Here is a 20865-nt window from a genome sequence, read left to right on the forward strand (position 1 = left end):
GGTGAGGCCCAAGCGTAATACTGCGCATGTGCATCTCCGGAGCGGGCGGCGCCTTTCCCGCGCATGCGCAGCGCCCCTCACTCGGGGCTGCGGGCTCTCCGCGCGTGCGGGCTGCGCTCGCTCCCTCCCCTTCTCCTCAGCGCTTTCGCCACCATTTTGTGTTGTGCCCGCGCTTCGCGCCGTTGTTTTCACCCCGTCGTTTTCAGTCGAAACAACGGCCCCATGGCGGAGAGTCACTCAGCGACCGGGCAGAGCGAATACGTGTCCTTGAGCGGGTGCGGAACGCCGGGCTCCGAGCCCGAAACCCGTCGGCTGAGCGAGCTGCGCGTGATCGATCTGCGGGCGGAGCTGAAGCGCCGCAGTTTGGACAGCGGGGGGAACAAGAGCGTCCTGACGGAGCGGCTGAGGAAGGTGAGCGGGAGCGCGGCCATGGGGGGGGGGGGGGGGGCGCTCACACGGCGCGTGCGCGGCGCTGAGGGGAAAATGGCGCCAAAGCGGCGCTGAGGGGAGCGGGGCTGCGAGCGGCTCTGTGGGATGCGAGGCTCGGAGGTGGCGTGAAATCGCAGGATGTCTCACGTTGGGGTGGATCTGCAGTGGGGGGTCGTACAGCTGTTAAGGTTGGACTCGGCCTCAGGGGGCTTTTCCGACCCGCTCGGCTCGCAGTGCCACATCGCTGCGGTTCCTCCCCTTCGCAGCCGAAGGCCGTGCCGTCCCAAAGTAACCAAAGTAACCGTCCTGCCTGCTCCCCGCAGTGACTGTCCGTCTGCTCCCCACAGGCCATCGAGGAGGAAGGCGGGAATCCTGACGAAATACCCGTGACCCCTGAAAGCACAATGAAGAGAACCCCAAAAAGAAGCAGCAAAGGTACAGGGGGTATGGAGAGGATTTCTACCCCTCTTCTCTTTGTGTTTTCTGCCTAGGGAACCCATAGGGTGCCACAGGGATCCATAGGGTGCCTTAGGGATCTATAGAGACCCATAATCTTAAAATTATCGCAGAATCGTAGCATGGCTTGGGTTGCAAAGGCCCACAGTGCTCATCAGTTCCAACCCCCTGCTATGTGCAGGTCCCCAACCAGCAGCCCAGGTTGCCCAGAGCCACATCCAGCCTGGCCTTGAATGCCTGCAGGGATGGGGCATCCACAACCTCCTTGGGCAACCTGTTCCAGTGCCTCACCACCCTCTGTGTGAAAAACTTCCTCCTCATATCCAACCTAAACCTCCCCTGCCTCAGTTTAAAGCCATTCCCCTTTGTCCTATTGCTATCCCCTATTCTTTTTTTCCTTTTTTTCTTCTTTCTTGTAAATGCCACATGACAAATTGAACATTGAGATAGATAACTGCAATTTCTACTCAGTCAGATGTAAGGGGTGCACTGTGGTGCTGCTTGAAACCTGTGTCAGAGCTCACACTGTGCTGTCTTACTGGTATAGAAAGTGTACAAACACTCGATTTTGGAAAATGGGGAAAAAGTGGATAGTCAAGTAGGATAGAATACCTGTTATAATGAAAATATGCAACTTGAAAAATATATATTTGTAACTTTTTATATTTTAACAATCAATGCATTTAGGTCGTAGACCAGATGAGGAGGGAGCTGAAGACAACGGCCTGGAAGAGGATTCTGGAGATGGGCAGGTATGCAGAGCTGTGTTGGAAGTGAAGAAATAACAGTGTTGTTTCTAAGCTACAGTGACTTCCATATATGCCTTTTTTTCTTTTTACAGGAGGATATTGAAGCAAGTTTGGATAACTTGCAAGATATTGACATGATGGATATTAGTGTGTTAGATGAAGCTGAAATAGATAATGGCAATGCTGTAGATTGCGGAGAGGATTACAGTGCTGATCACATTCTTGACTCACTGTCTGACAGTAAAGAAAACGCTGATGCAGAAATGAAAGAACTTCCAGATCAGCCTACAGACTATGCTGTAGGAAACTTGGAGGCATCCCCACAATTTTCAGAAATTAAAGAAGAACCAAGAGAAATATCAGTAATGATGGTATGCATCTCTTCTGTGTGTGGAGTCGGATTCTTGTTGTTTTATGTTTGTTTGTTTTGTTTTTCACATTCAGTATTGAAACAGTCATTAAGGAGTAGTTGGAACCAAGCTGTACTGCTTCTCTCCATCACTGCTTTTTATTTCCTTGCATATTTGGGGAAATATCATTCTTGATTTTTAAACGCTTTGGTGTTTTTTGTATCATATGTACATATATGTCACATTTAGTCTGAGAAACAACGTTTTAATAACGTTTTGAAGTCACTTTATACTTCCATTCTCATCTTCATATCTTTCCTTTACTTAAAGACTTATTGCCTCTGTGTGTTTCACCTCCTCAGCTGCACAGCAGCATACACGTATTCTAGATGCTTCTTTTTGTCAAGATATGGCCTTGCACTTACTGAAGTTTCACAGGTATTTTTAGGTTGGTTTTCCATGCTTGTCTGCCTGTTGCACTGACTTTACCACAGTACTCGTTTGTACTAGATGTCTTTCCTTAAGTCACGTGCTTACCTCTTGAACTGTACCACAGAATGCTTGGAGAATGCTATTTGTATGCAGTCTGATGGGGAAGTACACTCCTTGTTCCATCAGCCTGGTCTGTTAGCTCCCCAGATGGGCACTTTTCTCTCCATTCCCAACTCTGGAGGCTTACAGCAGTAAACTTAGCTCTGTCCTCCAGCATTCCCCTTACCCTCAAGACAAACATGAATGCTGAGAAAGCAGGGTTTTTTTCAGTGAGGAAAGAACCAGAATCTAGGTCAAATCCTGCAGTCTTTTCTCAGCATGTACTTCTCTGCTCACAGACGTTTCTTGGTTCTCTGTTTGCCACAGGGTGTAAAAGAAATGCTGCAGTAAGAATTGACATTCTTAAAAGATTTCTGTGAGGCCGTATTTCAGAGGTAGTGAGGGCTTCAGTGGCAGCCGTCGGTCAGCTTTTAACCTCATCCCTTCTTTTGGGCACTAGAGATCTTTGTGTAACATCAGTTAGCAGTAAAAATCATCTCCAGCCTTGGATTTCTCATCCAGGTTTCACTGACAGTGCCATGGTTTGACAGATAACGAGGTGTCTGTTCTGCACTTTCTGCAGGTGGAGGTGGAAGACGTTGGAAACACTTTTGATGCCGCTTCATCTGAATTAATTGAAATAAAGGTAAATTGTGACCTGTTCTTTAGAAATGAAAAGCTTTAATATGTGTCCTATCATCTTCATAGAGAATGGAAACCATAAGGAGTAACGTTAAATCTTCTTGTGAGAAATCTTTTTAAAATGCAGTGGTTTCAAACCTGAGATCAGGAGAACCACGGCGAGGGAGCGGGATGTGTTCCATGCTGGATAACATCTTGGCCTTCTACTGAGTACTGATACTTTTCTTCCCCCTTCCCCACAGGAAATTGAAGAACTGCCTTTGGAGCCAGGTACTGTTTATAAAAATATTAAAAACAAACAAACAAACAACAAAATCCAGGGCTTTAAAACAGTTAAATTCTTCATTTAATCTTTTTTGTATCCCTGTTTCCTTTTAAATTCGTTACTGTAGTGTACATTATTATGATGGAGAATCCAGGTCATGCAGGGTCATAGAGATTGGAAACCCAGTCATATCACCAGATCTGTGGATGAGAACTGTTTGGAAACGTGCATTAAACGTGATGAAATAGTTCTGTAGAACTACAGAGGAGTTAAAGGGTGAGCCTTAAAGACACAAAGGTTCTGAACCTAAAACAGATCTTGTGATATCACGCTGTACTCTAGTTCTGTGAGTATAAATACAGGAGTGCAGGGCATAGGAAGCTGTGGTACAGAACAGAAGGTAAAGAGTGGCTGGACTTCCAAAGAAGGAATACAGTGTCGTCATGGAACGTCCCACAGATCACGTTTGGTTTCTGGACTGCAAACACACCCATCTGCCGTCAGAAGAAGCCCAGGTTTCGTGTTGGACTGTCTGCTAAAAGAACACCACAGAAAACTGGAAATTGAACTCTCAGTGCTTTGCTATGTTAAGCATCTTGGACTTTGGAAGCTAACTAGGGAAGAAACAGAGCGGAACCATTCCACGAAGAGGATCAAGGATGAGCCAGAAGGTTTTTGTTAAATCTGGGGGGGGATTTTTCTTCCCTGTTAACGTGTGAGGGCTGATGCAGTAGTGTGTCAGTGCAGTGAGCGTAGGACTTGTAACACTGGGTTTTCCAATCTCTGTGTAGCTTAGCCGTTCTCTTGGTGTTAGTGTGGCAGCCATGCCAGTTCCACGTTTGTGATTGCTGTATTTCCCTGGTGATTAAACCTTGTGCCATTCTATTCCTGTTAAATCCGTAGAAAATGAGAAAATACTCGACATTTTGGGGGAAACTTGTAAATCTGAGCTCCTTAACGAAGAAACCTCCGAAGCGGAGCAGCCACATGCACAGGAAGCAAGTAACGTGGTGCCAGGCAAGAGGCTAGCAGAGGAAGAGGACGCTCTTGCTGCCGCTCAGTCGGAGGAAGATGCTTTAGATTTGGACAGCAAATCGGCACAAGCTATGGCAAGGAAGGAGGCAAAGCGTTTAGTTGTAGCAAAAGGGGAGACAAGTGAACAGACAATAGAGGAAGAGAAGCTGGACTCTGACTCTGTAGGAGTAGAGAGCGTAAGCGATCAGAGTAGCAAGCGCTGCCAAGGCCTGGAAGCCTCTAGTGGGGAAACAGCGGAGAGAGGCGCAGGTGCGGAAGGCAAAGATAGCAAAGAAGATGCCAAGAAAACAGAAGACAAAGCTAATTCAGAGGAATGCCCCGCTACTAAAGAGTCCTCAGCCAGTGAGGGCGGTGATCAGAAAAAGAGGTTTGTTTTTTCTCCGTTATAGACCAGATGCTATCTTTTGTCACGGGTCGTTAAGTGATGCCAATAAGCCGTTTCCTTCAATTGGCCACCACGCCTGCTGAAATTGTAGCCTATTCCTAAAGAATCGGTTTGATTTCTCCTTGTGCAGAATTGTTGTTGTTTTCTTAAACGCAGAGGGTTTGATTTCTTTCCTTCCTCAACCTTCAAAGGTTGTTTTCTTAAATTACTCTGATTTCTGTCATCTGCAAAACAGCATTAATTGTCATCTTAAGTATACAAGTCCCATATTTCCAGTCACTCTTCCAAAAAATTTGCAGTGGTACCTTTTATTTCAGAACTAATTTTTACTGGTAGGTATAAAATTCTAGTGTACAACCTAAACTTACTTTATCTTATGCTTGGTTGAATAATGTGTTGTTTTGTCTTTAGCTCTGTGGAGGAGGACAAAGATACAAAGCAAGCCTCCAAAGATGAGAAAGGTAGGCTGTTTTCCTTAATGAAATAAAAATCTGAAGAAAGTTTGTTTTGTGTTAACACTTAGTATTTTGACATTCTCTTCAAAGTGATTACAATGTAAGGAGGCCTGTGCATAGGTGAGAACTCATTAAGGCTGTTTGAATGTAGAGCTCTGAATTGCTGAAAGCTGCAGTTTATCTCCTGATTTTAAGTGGAAATATTTTGGAAGCAGTGAAATTAATGTGCTGAAAGAGGTTTAAGCAGGAGGGGAGAAAGTGGAGTTGTTTTCTCACTGTTGCGTTCTTGCTTAAATGGTTGTGGGTTGTTTTTTGTGTTCATGTTATGTTTATGTTCCCTCAGGCCGTGCTGGCAGTGGCTCTGGCAGAAATCTGTGGGTCAGTGGCCTCTCATCCTCTACAAGAGCAACAGACCTAAAGAATCTCTTCAGCAAGTATGGGAAGGTGCGTGGTGGGTGTGCAGATGGTTCATGTGTCTCATGGGGTGACCTGGAACTTCTGGTCACTTAGCTTCTGGTTTTTCTAATGACTCTTGGACTGAGCATTGAACTCTTCCTGTATTCTATTGAAACTCTGTCTGAAAGTAGTAAATCTCATAAATAATGTTGTCTGTGATGGGACAAAAGGAAAATAGTGGTTTTGGGGGGTCTCTGCTCAGCTGCTCTAAAATGAAGGCAGTTCTGGATGTGAGGGTAGCACTTCCAGAGGGGAGCTCTCTGCAAGACTACCTCCCTCCCTCCTGCCTCTCTGGGTGTGATGTGGAATGTTTGTGTCACTGTGCACGCTCACCCACAGGCATTTGGCCATAGGAACTGACAGAGATGTCTCCTAAGAAAAGACAGATGAATGATATTGTTATTTCCTGCTTTCCTGTGTATCTTTAAGTCAGCTACCTGCTCAAAGACCAATTTTGAGTGTGGTTTTTATGGTGGCATCTCTTTCAAGAGCTGTATCATCAAATCAGTCCCACAGTTCTGGGCAGCCTGGTCTGGTGGTTGGCGACCCTGCACACAGCAGAGGGTTGGAACCAGGTGAACACTGTGGTCCTTTGCAACCCAGGCCATTCTGTGATCTCTTCCAAACCATTTCAGGATTCTGGGGTATTTTGTGAAGTCAGGCTTAGTTGAGACACTTTCAGAACACTGTGGGGCCAGCAGTCTGTGTGCCAGGTTAAAATAAAACCCATCTCTGAATTGAGCTTAGCACTGCCATCTCAGAGTGCCAGTGAAGCATTGTATGCCAAGAACGTTTCCTCTGCATTAAAACTGAGTATATACACTCTATCACCAGTGAACAGAGCTGCTCACACGGTTGATTAGAGTTAATTTGCCCTTGTTTCTACAAACACAGAGTGTCTTTTCTTTTTTCCCCCTGCAGGTGGTTGGTGCAAAAGTGGTGACAAACGCTCGCAGTCCCGGCGCGCGCTGCTACGGCTTTGTGACAATGTCCACATCTGAGGAAGCCACCAAGTGCATCAATCACCTGCACAGGACAGAGCTGCACGGGAAGATGATTTCTGTGGAAAAGGTCGGCGGTAGCTCTCACGTGGCAGGATGTTGGAACGAAAGGTGGAATTTTAATGCCTGTGTTTTATTGTTAAAAAAAACGCTTCTTGCTGAAATTCTAGGCCAAAAATGAACCAGCTGGGAAAAAGCCTTCAGACAGAAAGGAAGGCGAAGCACGGAAGGAAAAAGACAGGCACCATTCTGCAGATTCCAAATCTGAGAAGTAAAGTGTTTTGTGTGTTTTGTTTTTTTTTTAATGTTTATTTTCCTGTGTTTAAAGACTGCTCATTTGAAACGCAGCCACGTGAGAAAAGGGGACAGGAATTGCAGTGAGTCTTGATCTGCTGCTTGCTGCATCTGGAGTGAGAGTCATACTGGAAAAATAGCCAGAAGTGCATCTAAATAGGCTCTCTGTTACAAAACAGGGAGAGTTTTAGTGTTCTGTAACAAAACACACCAGCTGTGTGAGATAATGTCACAGCAACCAATATTTTTTAATCAGAATTTTGTCCTCTCATCTGGTTTGAATTTGTTCTGCTCGTTGCTGGTTGGACTAAATGGTCTTAGAATCATTAAGGCTGCAAAGACCGCTATGACTGCACTGACAAATCTTCCTGGTAATTTGTCTGTTTTCTGATAGACTGAATGATGAGTAAGCAGTGTTCCCATACTTTTGTTTTTCACATGCTCTTTTCCTTTTGAAAGAAGCATTTTGCTTTACTACCTCATAAAGTAACCAAAGATCTGGTAAAGGAGCTGCGGGCTGAACTCCTCGCATCAGATGCACAAGTATTTGTTTGTGAAAGCTTCTCTTGCAGTGGAGCTCAGCCTGCTCTCCCTGTGCCATGCATGAGCTGAGCTGTGGCGGAGAGGATTTGTATTTCTAGCACTCTCCAGATAGTGAGAAGGGTCATCTGTAGTTTCTCACTTTCAATCAGCCTTAGCTCAGTGTTTGCTGCTCTGCAGCACGTGCACAAGCACAGCCTGGCGTGCTGTCAGTGCTTGGCAGCATGGAAGTGGTGTTTGGAATGCTTTTTTCTTTTGACTCGATCAGTAGGAGTGGTTACTGAGCACTTCTTGTCAGGTCTTCTGTTAAAGCAAAGTTTGCCTGCAGGTCTGTCGGTGTTAAAAAGGAGGAGAAGGCCGACAAAAAAGACGATGTGAAGAAATCTGAGAAAGATTCAAAGGATGAGAAGGAAGGGAAAGAGAAAGAGGAGCAGAAGGCTGGAGCCTCCGATCGATCCAGGGCGAGCAAATCAGGTGTGTTGACAAGAACACTGCTTTAAAGTACTGATGCAGTGTGAGCAGCTGTGAAAAAGTTTGTAGTTCATTAACTGTGGCAAAAGTGTGTGTTCTGCAGACATAAGCTTAGATTTGCTTTCTTGTAACCTCCATCTCTGCTAGAGAGTGCTTCACTGAGATGTTAGGATAGATTCAGTGCCCTTTCCCCCAGCTTGCACGTGGTTGGCAAGCTGTTTAAATCGTGGATACATTCTCGCACAAGTCATCTAAGAACCCTGGTAAAATAATATCCTGGTGGTTTAAAATTCTTGCAAAATTTTTGAACATCTGGAGTATTATTTATTCTTGTGTGCCTTTGCTTTCTAGCAAGTCGAGGAACTGAGAGGACAGTGGTAATGGATAAATCTAAAGGAGAACCCGTTATTAGTGTGAAGACATCTGCTTCCAAAGAGAGGGTAAGCACGACTTCATGGCCACTTCTCTGTAAAAGCAGGTGTGAATAACCTTACCTGGGTGGTGACTGCAGGGTTTTCTGCCTCGAGTGTGGAGAACAGTTGACCTTTAGCAGTATTTTAGGAAGCAGTAAGGAGTTAATTGTGCTGTGGAGGTAAATGCTGGTGCCTCACCTCGCAGTCACTGCTGCTGGAGCTGAGGAAGTAGAAATGTAATTTGACAATGGTGTTAAGATGATCCATTTCGAGTGTGGTGCCCGGTGACCTTTGCAGTGCTGTATCATTTACCACCAGCACAAGGCAGGTCATGTGCCTCTAATATTTATATGCACTTACACTCACTGGAAATTCTAGCCAAATTCTGGGTGCTTCTCCCTGACTTGTGTGTGATTCCCGTGTTGTTCTGCTTCAGGAGGGTGGGAGTGTTCCGAGTCAAAACAAAGTGGGTGTTTTGCTTGGGAACGGTGGCTGGAAGCGTTCAGCTAAACGTATTGCTTTGATTTAACTCAGAGCACAAAGAGCCAGGACCGCAAGTCTGAGAGCAAAGAGAAGCAGGACATCTTATCATTTGATAAAATCAAAGAGCAGCGCGAGCGCGAGCGGCAGCGGCAGAGAGAGCGGGAGATCAGGGAGACGGAGCGGCGCCGGTGAGTGCTGGGGCTCTGCTCTGCTGTCCTCAGCTGTGCTTCACACTGGCTTCTGTGAGGGCCCTTCCACATTTGTAGCTCAGATCACTGATATTGTGCAGAGTTGGGAAGGCTTTTTTTACTGAAAGCGGTCATCTCTAAGCTTGTGCTTCTGAGGAGGCTGTTGTGGGTGATCGCTTCTGTGGCTACTCCCAGCTCACGTGTTCTGCTGAGGCAGGATTGAATGCTCCTAGTGTTTGTGTTCTGCCTGAAAGTTTTGAAATACCTCCTGAATGCTTCATTTGTCAGAGCTCTGTGTTAGGACACTCTGCTCTACCCAAACTTTCTCAGCCCAACTTGGAGTAGGTGCTGCCTTACTGATGCAGTATGCTTACCTCCCTTTGGGCTCTTATTAAGCAGCTTTGGTTTGGTTGAGAAGAGACCATTTATATTTAATCATACAGTGAGAAGAGCATAACTTGTTTTAAAAGGTGAACTAACAGAAGCACCCAAAACAAGCAATAAAGCCTCGATTGGAGATAATTGACTGAAAAACAAATGTCTTGTTTTCAATTAGAGAGAGAGAAAGGCGAGAAAGAGAGCAGCGCCTTCAGGCCATGCATGAGCGGGATGAAAGGCAGAGGCTGCAGAGGGAGAGGGAGAGACTCGAATTTCAAAGGCAGCGTCTGGACAGAGAGCGCTTGGAGAGAGAGAGATTGGAGAGGGAAAGGATGCACATCGAGCAGGAGAGGAGGAGAGAGCAGGAACGGATCCAGAGGGAGAGGGAGGAGCTGCGGCGTCAGCAGGAGCAGCTGCGCTACGAGCAGGAGCGGCGGTCAGCAATGAGAAGGCCCTATGATGATGGCAGGTAACTGCAGTGAGATACCAGGATGTGGCCACGTCCACCTGCAGATACACTGTTCTGGAGGATACAAGAAAACAGTGTCAGGCCGTGCTGGAGGAGGTTTAGATTGGAAATGAAGCAGAATGTCTTCACGGAGAGGGTGGTCAGGTGTTGGAACGGCTGCCCAGGGTGGGATCCCCATCCATCTGGGTATTTAGGGCATGTGGGAATGGCACTGGGGGCGTGGCTCAGTGATGCGCCATTAGGTTATGCTGATGGTTGAACTTCATCTTGAAGATCTTCTCCAACTTCGGATGGTTCTGGGAATCTAAGCTGTAAAGCAGGGTGCCAGCAGGAGGAGCTTGTTCTCATGTCTGCCCCTGCTGAGGGTCTGCTTTTTGTGGTGGTGCTGCAGCCGACTCCAGTCCTGAGGCTTTAATTACAAATCAAAAATAACTATTAAAATAATGGGATTGAATGTGGTTTGATCTCAAGGTCTCACTCAAGAGATGAAGAAAAGAACTCTGTACAAGATTGGTTTCCTTTCTTACAGGCGAGATGATCCATACTGGCCAGAGGCGAAGCGGATGGCGCTGGATGACAGATACCACTCCGAGTTTGTGCGCCAGGACCGCTTCCATGACTTCGACCACAGGGATCGTGGCCGCTACCAGGATCATTCCTTGGACAGGTCAGCACAAGGCAGAGGTTCTTCTTCCCATACCCTGAGGGAAACTCAGCGTCTTTCTGCTTTACTCGTGGCTTGAATAGTGCTGAAAACAAACAGATGAGCCTCGTGCTTTTCTTGCATCTGATCTCATGCATACTTGCAGTCCTGTGCCTGCACCACTCAGTGTGTATCACAGATCTGCTGTCTGAGGGCAGTCCTACAGTTCTCAAGGTGTATGGATGTATGAGTTATGAAACCAAGTTAATTAATCCAAGATGTAACGATTTCCTTTTGCTGTAACACTTTCCCCACTCCTTCACAGCGTAGCTTACACTGACTTTAACTCCACAGCCTGCAGAAGTGCTCTCACAGCTGTGGGCACTTTGGGTTGCCCTCGGAGGAGCTGTGGGAGGAGCTGTGCCTCTTTACTTTTGCTTGTAACTCATTTCTGATGCTGGTAGGTTCACTCTGTTCCTCCTTGGCTCCAGGTCTGGCCTTGTCCTGCTGACCATAACTCAGTGTCACCTGAATTACTCATTGCTATAAGTCTTCCTTTGGTCTCTTTGTATGAAATCAGAACTCATTTCAGTATGTTACAGCTGAACAGATGCTGGATTCTCAGACTTACAGCCTTCTGAATACAAAGGTCCGTGTGCTGCTTATGGATTATGACTGTTGGTTTAACTGCAACTTTCTTTCTTTCCAGAAGAGAAGGTTCAAGAGGAATACCAGACAGAGATGGGCAGGTGGGTCACATCCACATCATGGCTTCATTTTACACAAATTCCAAAGCAGAAGCAGCACGGTGTTACCTGTCCTTAAATGGAACTGCTGCTGGGATTAAGGCGCGAGTCCTGAGTGCTGGGAGCTGTGCTGGCTGTTCTGGCCATAAGGTGACGTGTGGTGACAGATTCCTGGTTCAAAACCCCGGGTTTGTGATGTGGCAGCACTGTGAGGGTTCCCTTCTCTAACACTCACCTGAATGACGTGTAGAAAGAGATGTTCTGTTAAAAGAAAAGTCTGCACCCCCCCACCAGTGGTGCTGTGAGACCAAACCGCTGCCTGGTGCGAACTGCAGAAGGCACAGCGGCGGAGCCAGCAAAGCAGGGAGCAGCTGCTGCTCTATTTTCTGGAGCTGAATGCCACGGCACCCTGTGAGGAGCTGCGGTGTTGCTGTTAGGGAAGGACTGGGGATGAGCTGACGTGTGACTGTCCTTGCCTTGCAGCATTACCCCGATGAGCGGCACGGCCCCGAGCGGCACGCGCGGGAATCCCGCGATGGTTGGGGCGGTTATGGGTCTGAGCGGAGGATGAACGAAGGGAGAGGGATTCCCCCACCAACCCGGTTAGTGCTCAGCACACGAGGGAAGCATTGTGTTGGTGCTTCGTTCTCACGGCGGGTAAACCTTCAGAGGGTGCTGGTAGGAGCGCTGTCACGGCGTGAGTCCTTTCTCCTTGTGGTTCCTTTGAGCCTCTCTCATCTGGACGCACGAGGAATTTAGGGGCGAAGAGGGGTTCTCCGTAAGCAGCTTCCCTTTTACAGATGAGGCTCAGTGCTGTTAGCTGCCCCAGGGGCACCCACAGAAGTAGCACTCGTAGTTAGAACTCAGGACTCAGCAGATGGAGGTAATGGGGGGGTGCTGAGACGTGCTGGTGGTTTCTCTGCAAGTCAGCAGCCAGGCTGGATGTGTCCCAGATGCGTAACATTGGGTTCAGTGCAGGCACACCAACAGGGGAGCAGTGGTTGGTTGGTTGTTCCACATCTAATCCACTCTGTTGTACACTAAGCACGTGGGTCTCTGCAAGTAATGCCTCCTGTGCTGGCACACCGATCAGGGACGCACCTAGAAGATTCTCTTTTATTTTTTTAAGAGATGGACGTGACTGGGGAGATCATGGTCGAAAGTTAGAGGGGCATCAAGATCGTTCATGGCAGGGCAGTGTGGCTGGAGGAATGATGGGACGGGATCATGAGAGATGGCAAGGTACACTTGCTGCTTCCCAGTGTGATCGTGGTCTTTCTATCAATTACTGCTGCTGAACTTCTGGTGGTAATTAAAGCCTACAGACCTTAACAGCGTTACTGAGAAAGCAAATCAAACTGGGGACGATCTGGCTTTTCTGGTAGGACAACACAGAGGCCTTTTCTCCTCCCCCCACCGTTTCTTTCTCTTGTTTTGTGCTCAGGTGGTGATCGAGGCACGCCTGGTCAGCAGGGACCAGGCCATGTGATGCACCGCGGTGGGATGGCAGGGTAAGGAGTTGTCACCTCGTTACCAACAGCAGGCCTGAATCAAAGCTCAGTGCCTGTCCAAAGCGCAGAGCCATGCTTTCAGATTCAACTCGAGTATAGATTTGCAAGTAGGAGAAAAAAACAAAACAGAATCAAATGCCTGTAACCTGTCTGCTCTCCTTTGTAGGCGTGGAGGATTCACACAGGGCCCAAACCACAGCCAGGTGGCACCAAGTGCTGCAGTGCAGGGGGGGTTTGCAGGCCAGGAGCGGGGACACAGAGCGACCGAGCCGCGCTTCGCCCGCCGCTACTGAGAGCGCTTTAATACACAGATCTATAGACATAAATATATATTTTTTAATACAAAATGACAATGGTGGTGAGTTTTATTAAGCAACTTGAATTTGTGATGACGAAAAAGCAAGACTGCTGCCACATCGTAGCCAAACGCTCTATCAGTTCAGCTGATTGGTTTCCTTTCTTTGTTATGAACGTGTTCTTGGTCGGCATTGAAGTTTCTGTTAGTGAAACATTCCATTTTTCCAGAACAATAAAAGCAGTTGATGGTGAACAAACGGTTCCTTCTTCCCGTGGTCTTTGGCAGCGTGGGCGTGGAATCGAGAAGTTCTGCTTTCAGCTCTGAGGGCAGTTCTGGGACAGAGGGACGCGTGCACGTCTGTGTGTGTGAAAGAGGTGAGACTGTTTCCTCATTTATTTCTCTGTGCTTTGTTACACTTCAGTAAGTGTTGGGCTCCCACGAGTCCCCTGCTGCCCTGCGCCCCCAGCTGCTGGCTCTGCTCCTTCCGTCGGCTTCCTAGGCGCAGCAGGCAATGCTGCATCCCTGCAGTGCTGCTCGCAGCCCCTGCTCCCCATTGCAGCTCCTGCTCAGCTGCTGTGCCTCAGCAGGCCGTAGATCTGCTCCAGGATGTGGGCAAAGCTCTGGTCCTTGGGGCTGCGAGAGGCCAGGGAGCCCTGTGGAGAGGAAGGCAGCTCTGGTCGCTGGGCTCACCCTGTGCCCTCTGCTTTGCTCTGCACCGGGGTGGAGTAAAACCCAATGATCAGCTCGTGGGAGGTGTGGGGTGGGTAGAGCTGAACTCGCAGAAAGCTCTCTGCCCACCTTCAGCTTATCCAGGTAGGTCTGGTCCTGGCTCCACAGCTCCTGGAACTTCACCAGGTCCGGGGCTCCTTTGTAGAACTCCACCAGCAGTGTCTGGGGATGGAGGGCAGGGGGCTGCACTGGGGCTGAGTGCTCCTTCCCCAGACCCCCAGAGCAAACAAGGATAGAGGAGAGATTGTCCCCAAGGCTGGGATGGGTGGCAGGGACACAGCCTAGGTTTGGGGGTGAGAGGGTGGTGAGGCACTGGAACAGGTTGCCCAAGGAGGCTGTGGATGCCCCAGCCCTGCAGGCATTCAAGGCCAGGCTGGATGTGGCTCTGGGCAGCCTGGGCTGCTGGTTGGTGACCTGCACACAGCAGGGGGTTGGAACTGGATGGGCATTGTGCTCCTTTGCAACCCAGGCCATTCTGTGATTCAATGACAGCTCCTGCCCCACGCTCACCATCTCCTGCAGGACGTCGTTGGTGAGGAAGCCATCCTGGATGTAGGCCACCTCCACATCCATGGGGATGCCGTAGTCGTTGGGCCGTTGCTGGATGAGAGGGGAGTGGGATCACCCTATGGGGTCACCTATGGGGTCACCCATCCGGCACTGCACTGGGACCCCCGAGGAGGCGATGGGAGCCGCTCACCTCAGGTGGTGGCATCACCCAGAAGGGCGCAATCTTGGACTCCACACCAGGGTTACCAGCATAGTACGGCCCTGGGAGGAGAGATGGCGCTGATGTGGGGGGGCTGCAGCTCTGTGCCCCCCCCAGGGGTGGGTGCTTACCGCAGATGAGGGCCAGGCAGGGCTGGAAGCCGTTGCCACTGCCCTGCAGTTTGAGCTGGTAATCCATCTGCGCGTCGATGTCGTGCAGGGAGGGCAGCGCGGGGCCGAAGGGGTGGCTGTGGTACCAACCCACCAACGACAGCCCCCGCAGGAACAGGCTCTGGCAGATCTGGGATGTGTGGATAACATCAGACCCCCACCCCACATCACCAGAGGTGTGGGGGGCACCCGAGGGCCATTACCTCCTCCTCCACAGCACCCGCAGCCTCAGCATCGCCCAGGCGGCTCCGGCACGGAAACGCGCGCAGCACCGTCAGCACTGCGGGGACGTGGGGGTGGGTGGCTGTGCCAGGGGCTGCTCCCCCCTGTCCCCCATTGCCTACGCTGCGTGTTGGTGTCCCAGCGGCCCCCCAGGTAGCCCACAACTTCACTGCGCGTCAGGTGGCTGTGGAAATCCTAAAGGAAAAGGGAATGCGCCGAGGGAATCCTAAAAGCGATCCTAAAATCCCAGCAGGGGAGGGGACGCACCAGCAGCAGGAGGACGTTGCTGGAGATGGCCACGTTGAAGGGCTGGAACTTGTTAATGGCGGCGAAGGACGTCACCTCCACCAGGGTCTGTGGGTTCCTGCAACAGACACAGCCCCGCTCCCCCCGGCCCTCCCCACCCCGAGGGCTGACCGAGGTGATGGCGGGGGTCCCTACCTGGCTGCATCCCGTGTGCCCAGCATGCAGTAGCGGACGGGTGCCCGGGCTTTGCTCTCCGGCCTCTTCCCCGGGGGGATGGGCTCTGTACAGCAGTACCACCATCACAGCCCCATCACTACACCATAACCCCATGGCCACTCACTGCAACCCCGTTCCAACCGCCGTTACCCCTCACCCTGCTCTGCTGTGCTGCGGCCCGGCAGCTTCTTGCTTTTCTCCTCCGTTCTCTTGCTGGCTGCTGGCTCCGCTGCGGGCGTTCGGCCGTCCCCAGCCTCCTCCTCTTCCTCCTCGGGCAGCTCATCCTCCTCGCCCTCACTGGGCAGAGCCTGGGGCAGAGCACCAGGAGGGGCTGAGAGCCGTGCCCACCCCAGGGCCCCACAGGGAACCTCCTTGGTGACATGGATGGGAGCCCCCACAAGGCTCCTCCTTGTGACACCCGTGGGAGCACCCTGAGGCTCAAGGCATTTCCTTGGGGACACCAAGGGGGGCATCCCAGGCCCACTCTCAGGTACACCAATGGGGATCTGAGACATCTCCGTGGGGACATCATGGAGACCTTAGGCATCTCCCTGGGGACACCCAAAGGACCTCCATGGGGACATCTATAGGGACACCCCAGGCCTTTCCTTGGGGACATCCATGAAGACCTGACGCACCTCCATGGAAACCCATGGAGATACCCCAGCCCCTGGGATACCCCATGACCTTGAGGACACCCATAGGGACCCCTTGAGACCCCTCCCCAATCCCCATAGCACCTGCTTGGGGACACCCATGACTACACTCCAGGTCTGTCCCTGGGGACACCAACCAGAACCCGAGGCACCTCACCGGGGACACCCCAATGGACCTCCTCGGAGAGGAACCCCGAGACCCCTCCTCAGGGACACCCATGGGGACCCCCCAGGCCCCTCCTTGGGGACACCTCTGGGTTCCCACCTCATCACTGGGCGCGTGGGGCTGGTGCCGCCGCAGCCACGCAGCCTTGTACTGGTCCAGGCGCTGCCCCTTGTAGCGCACGGACGCCCACCCGCAGCCCGACTTCTTGGCAGGGTTCACCAGGCGCTTGCAGTGCGTGGCCCAGGCGCTGGGTGAGCCGAACACCTGCCCCGTCTCCTGCCACGTGATGGCCCCGTCTGCACCCAGGTCCCCCACGAACTTCTTGCCCTGGGAGGAGCGGGGAGGGCTGATATGGACCGTGTCCCCATCTGTGCCCCCACCTGTGTCCCCAGTCACATCCCCAACCATGTCCCCATCCGTGTCCCCATCCATGCCCTCACTCATGTCCCCATCCCTGTCCCCATCCGTGTCTCCATCCATGCCCTCACTCATGTCCCCATCAATGTCCCCAACCATGTCCCCAACTGTGTTGCCATCCCTGTCCTCAACCATGTCCCCATCTATGTCCCCATCTGTGTCCCCATCCATGCCCTCACTCATGTCCCCATCTGCGTCCCCATCCCTGTCCCCACCTGTGTCCCCATCTGTGTCTCCATCCATGCCCTCACTCGTCCCCAGCCATGTCCCCGCCATGTCCCCATCTGTGTCCCCATCCATGTCCCCCACTGTGTCGCCATCCCTGTCCCCAACCATGTCCCCAATAATGTCCCCATCCATGTCCGTCCCCATCTGTGTCCCCATCCCTGTCCCCAACCGTGTCCTCATCCGTGCCCCCATCCATGTCCTTATCACCATGTCTCCATCCATATCCACACCAATGTCCCCATCCATGTCCCCATTGCCATGTCTCCATCCGTGTCCTCACCCATGTCCCCATCACCATTGTCCCCATTCATTTCCCATTCATTTCCCATCCATTTCCTCATCCATGGCCCCACTGCCATGTCCCCATCCATGTCATAGAATCATGTAGTCATGTCCCCAACCATGACCCCACTTCCACTGCCATGTCCCCACCCACGTCCCATGTTCTCATCAGTGTCCCCACTGCCATGTCCCCATCCTCATCCATGTCCCCATCCATATCCCCACCCTTGTTCTTATCAATATCCCCAATCACGTCCCCATCACCATGCCTCCATCCATGTCCCCACCATCATCCCCACTGCCATGTCCTCATCCATGTCCCCACCACCACATTCCCATCCATGTCCCTATCTCCATGTCCCCATTCATTTCCCCACCTACATTTTCATCCACAGCCCCACTGCCACGTCCCCATACATGTCACAGAATCACGTCCCCATCCATGACCTCATCTCCATGTCCCCATTGCCATGTCCCCATCCCTGTCTCCAACTGTGTTCCTCATCCATGTCCCCAACCATGTCCTTATCACCATGTCTCCATCCATATCCACACCAATGTCCCCATCCATGTCCCCACTGCCATGTCCCCATACGTGTCCTTATCACCATGTCTCAATCCATACCCAACATCTATATCCCAATCGTGTTCCCATCCATGTCCCATGTCCCCATCCATATCTCCATCCACGTCCCCACGTCCTCAGCAATATCCCCATCTCATGTCCCCACCCATGTCTACATCCACATCCCCATCAGTGTCCCATTCAATGTCCCCATCCATGTCCCCATCCATGTCTCCATCAATGTCCCCATCACCATGTCCCCATCCATACCCACACCAACCTCCCCACTCACGTTCCCATCCATGTTCCATGTCCTCATCAATGTCCCCATCCATGTCCCCATCCATGTCCCCAACTGTCCCCCCATCCGTGTCCCCATCCATGTCCTTATCACCATGTCTCCATCCATACCCACACCAATGTCCCCATCCATGTCCCCACTGCCATGTCCCCATACATGTCCCTAACACCATGTCTCAATCCATACCCAACATCAATATCCCCATCATGTCCCCACCCATGTCTACATCCACATCCCCATCAGTGTCCCATTCAATGTCCCCATCCATATCCCCATCCGTCTCCAACCATGTCCCCATCACCACGTCCCCATCCATACCCACACCAACGTCCCCACCCATGTTCCCATCCATGTTCCACGTCCTCATCAATGTCCCCATCCATGTCCCCAGCTGTGTCCTCATACGTGTCCCCATCCATGTCCTTATCACCATGTCTCCATCCATACCCACACCAATGTCCCCATCCATGTCCCCATCTCCATGTCCCCATACATGTCCCTAACACCATGTCTCAATCCATACCCAACATCTATATCCCCATCATGTTCCCATCCATGTCCCATGTCCCCATCCATGTCTCCATCCACGTCCCCACGTCCTCAGCAATATCCCCATCTCATGTCCCCACCCATGTCTACATCCCCATCCCCATCAGTGTCCCATTCAATGTCCCCATCCATGACCCCATCTCCATGTCTCCAACCATGTCCCCATCACCATGTCCCCATCCATACCCACACCAACGTCCCCACCCATGTTCCCATCCATGTTCCACGTCCTCATCAATGTCCCCATCAACATGTCCCCATCAGTGTCCCCATCCATGTCCCTATCACCATGTCTCAATCCACACCCAAAATCCACATCCCCATCCCCGTCCCCACCCCCACATCCCCATCCCCACCCCGTCCCCACCGCCCTCACCAGATAATAGATGGAGAGGACCCCACGTCCCGGATCCAGGAGCCCATCACGCAGCAGCACACGCAGAGTGATGCCCCGACGTGTGAGCACGGCCCCCCGGGACCCCCCTGCTGCCCTGGCCCCACTGTCAGGCTCCGGCTCAGCCTCATCCAGCCCCGGCTCCAGCTCATCCTCCTCCTCCTCTGCACACTCGTCCCCGCTTGGGGAGGCGGCCGCCAGAGCTGCGGGGTGGTGGGGACAGAGCCTGCGTCACCCCCAACCCAAATGGGGAAACCCCAGGTCTTGGGGGCAGAGCCTTTGGGTGACCCCGGCCATGGGGTGGAAATGGGGACGTTGGGGGTGTGAACATAGAGGGGATGTGGGGATACAGGGGGATACAGGGGGACAGCAACACGGGGATATGGGGATATGGGGACATAGGGATATAGGATCATGGGGATGTGAGGATGTAAGGAAGTGAGGATAAGGGCATGTGGGGATATGGGGATGCGGGGATACGGGGATATGGGGACACGTGGATATGGGAACGTGGGGATACAGTGATGTGGGGACACAGGGATACAGGGACACGGTGACACTGGGGAAATGGGGCTATGAGGGCATGGGGGCACAGGGATATGGGGGTATGGGGATATATGGGGACATATGGGGATATATGGGGATATGGGATATATGGGGATATATGGGGATACATGGGGATATATGGGGATATGGGATATATGAGGATATATGGGGATATGGGAACACTGGGATATATGGGGATATGGGGATATGGGGATATATGGGGATATGGAGACACAGGGAGATATAGGAATATGGGATAAATGGGGATATGGGGATATGGGGTTCTATGGGATAAATATGGGGAGATATGGGGACACAGGGAGATATGGGGATGTGGGGATATATGGGGATATATGGGGATATATAGGGATATGGGGATATGGGATGTATGGGGATGTGGGGATGCATGGGAATATATGGGGAGATATGGGGATATAGGGGGACATATAGGGATATGGGATATATGGGGACATGTGGGGATATGGGCATATATGGGGGTATATGGGGATATATGGGGATATATGGAGATATGGGAATATGGGGATATATGGGGATATGGGATATATGGGGATATATAGGGATATGGGGATATGGGAATATGGGGATATATGGGTATATATGGGAATATATGGGGATATGGGATATATGGGGATATATGGGATATGGGGATATATGGGGATATGGGATATATAGGGATATATGGGGATATGGGGATATGGGTATATATGGGTACATATGGGGATATATGGGGATATATGGGATATGGGGATATGGGTACATATGCGAATATATGGGGATATGGGATATATGGGGATATTTGGGGATATATGGGGATATATGGGGATATGGGGATATGGGATATATAGGGATATATGGGGATATATGGGTATATATGGGATATATGGGATATATGGGGATATACGGGATATAGGAATATGGGAATACAGGAGGCACACACGAGGCTGAGGGGCAGCGCGGGGACGCAGGGATTTGGGGGGGGGTGACGACACGCACAGTGAGGGGCAGCCCCTCCCCCCTCCCCCTCCCCCCCCCGGTGCCCGCACGCAGGTGCGCGTTCCTCCCCCCTCCCCCCGTTCCCCGCACGCCCCGCAGTGCCCCCCCCGTTCCGGTCCCCCCGTTACCTGCCATGCTCCCACGCCGTCCCCCCCCCCGCGTCGTTCCCACGTGACGGGGCGGCTCCGCGAGCTCCGCCCCCAGCCGAGCGGTGCGGGGGGGGCACCGCACACCGGCGCCGGGCGTGGGGATGCGGGGGGGGGGGGG

General features: G+C 51.4%; 2 protein-coding genes across 5 annotated transcripts; one reads left to right on the top strand and one right to left on the bottom strand.

The window, feature by feature from the left end:
• Nucleotides 1–63: 63 nt before the first annotated feature.
• LOC116236134 (scaffold attachment factor B1-like) lies at nucleotides 64–13444 on the top strand. 3 transcript variants are annotated; one of them, XM_031604655.2, is made up of 21 exons: nucleotides 72–411; nucleotides 777–864; nucleotides 1573–1637; nucleotides 1727–2005; nucleotides 3099–3161; nucleotides 3400–3427; nucleotides 4326–4824; nucleotides 5254–5303; nucleotides 5641–5741; nucleotides 6675–6824; nucleotides 6925–7025; nucleotides 7917–8062; nucleotides 8411–8499; nucleotides 9007–9143; nucleotides 9700–9990; nucleotides 10520–10657; nucleotides 11343–11382; nucleotides 11863–11981; nucleotides 12509–12621; nucleotides 12824–12890; nucleotides 13057–13444. In XM_031604655.2, the coding sequence occupies exons 1-21, from the start codon at nucleotides 223–225 to the stop codon at nucleotides 13181–13183; spliced, it is 2880 nt and encodes a 959-aa protein (XP_031460515.2). In that variant the 5' UTR covers nucleotides 72–222; the 3' UTR covers nucleotides 13184–13444. The 3 variants fall into 3 exon arrangements, 2 of the variants coding, with proteins under 2 accessions (XP_031460516.2, XP_031460515.2); XM_031604656.2 differs by lacking the exon at nucleotides 6925–7025 and having other exon boundaries at nucleotides 64–411; nucleotides 6675–6865; XR_004168497.2 differs by lacking the exon at nucleotides 12509–12621 and having other exon boundaries at nucleotides 65–411; nucleotides 13057–13138.
• Nucleotides 13342–20847, bottom strand: MPND (MPN domain containing). Of its 2 annotated transcripts, none has more exons than XM_090125887.1 (12): nucleotides 20727–20847; nucleotides 19021–19241; nucleotides 16402–16629; nucleotides 15638–15788; nucleotides 15460–15544; nucleotides 15286–15382; nucleotides 15141–15213; nucleotides 15000–15076; nucleotides 14618–14926; nucleotides 14428–14517; nucleotides 13987–14079; nucleotides 13342–13841 (listed from the first exon to the last, which is right to left on the bottom strand). In XM_090125887.1, exons 1-12 carry the CDS (start codon nucleotides 20731–20733, stop codon nucleotides 13755–13757), a joined length of 1518 nt encoding a protein of 505 aa, XP_089982013.1. In that variant the 5' UTR covers nucleotides 20734–20847; the 3' UTR covers nucleotides 13342–13754. The 2 variants fall into 2 exon arrangements, with proteins under 2 accessions (XP_089982013.1, XP_089982014.1); XM_090125888.1 differs by having other exon boundaries at nucleotides 13776–13898.
• Nucleotides 20848–20865: the final 18 nt, after the last annotated feature.

Source organism: Phasianus colchicus, chromosome 28 (genome assembly GCF_987193195.1).
Source record: "Phasianus colchicus chromosome 28, bPhaCol1.hap1.1, whole genome shotgun sequence".
NCBI lineage: Eukaryota > Metazoa > Chordata > Aves > Galliformes > Phasianidae > Phasianus > Phasianus colchicus.

What these genes read in the sequence shown, in the direction of transcription:
- MPND (XM_090125887.1), bottom strand. An exon ending in GCAACGTCCTCCTGCTGCTG is followed by an intron (nt 15,214 to 15,285) that starts GTGCGTCCCCTC and finishes CTTTTCCTTTAG; the next exon opens with GATTTCCACAGCCACCTGAC. An exon ending in GGGTGATGCCACCACCTGAG is followed by an intron (nt 14,518 to 14,617) that starts GTGAGCGGCTCC and finishes CCTCTCATCCAG; the next exon opens with CAACGGCCCAACGACTACGG.
- LOC116236134 (XM_031604656.2), top strand. Translation starts at nt 64, where the DNA reads ATGCGCAGCGCCCCTCACTCGGGGCTGCGGGCTCTCCGCGCGTGCGGG. An exon ending in GGGATTCCCCCACCAACCCG is followed by an intron (nt 11,982 to 12,508) that starts GTTAGTGCTCAG and finishes TATTTTTTTAAG; the next exon opens with AGATGGACGTGACTGGGGAG. An exon ending in CACCGCGGTGGGATGGCAGG is followed by an intron (nt 12,891 to 13,056) that starts GTAAGGAGTTGT and finishes TCTCCTTTGTAG; the next exon opens with GCGTGGAGGATTCACACAGG.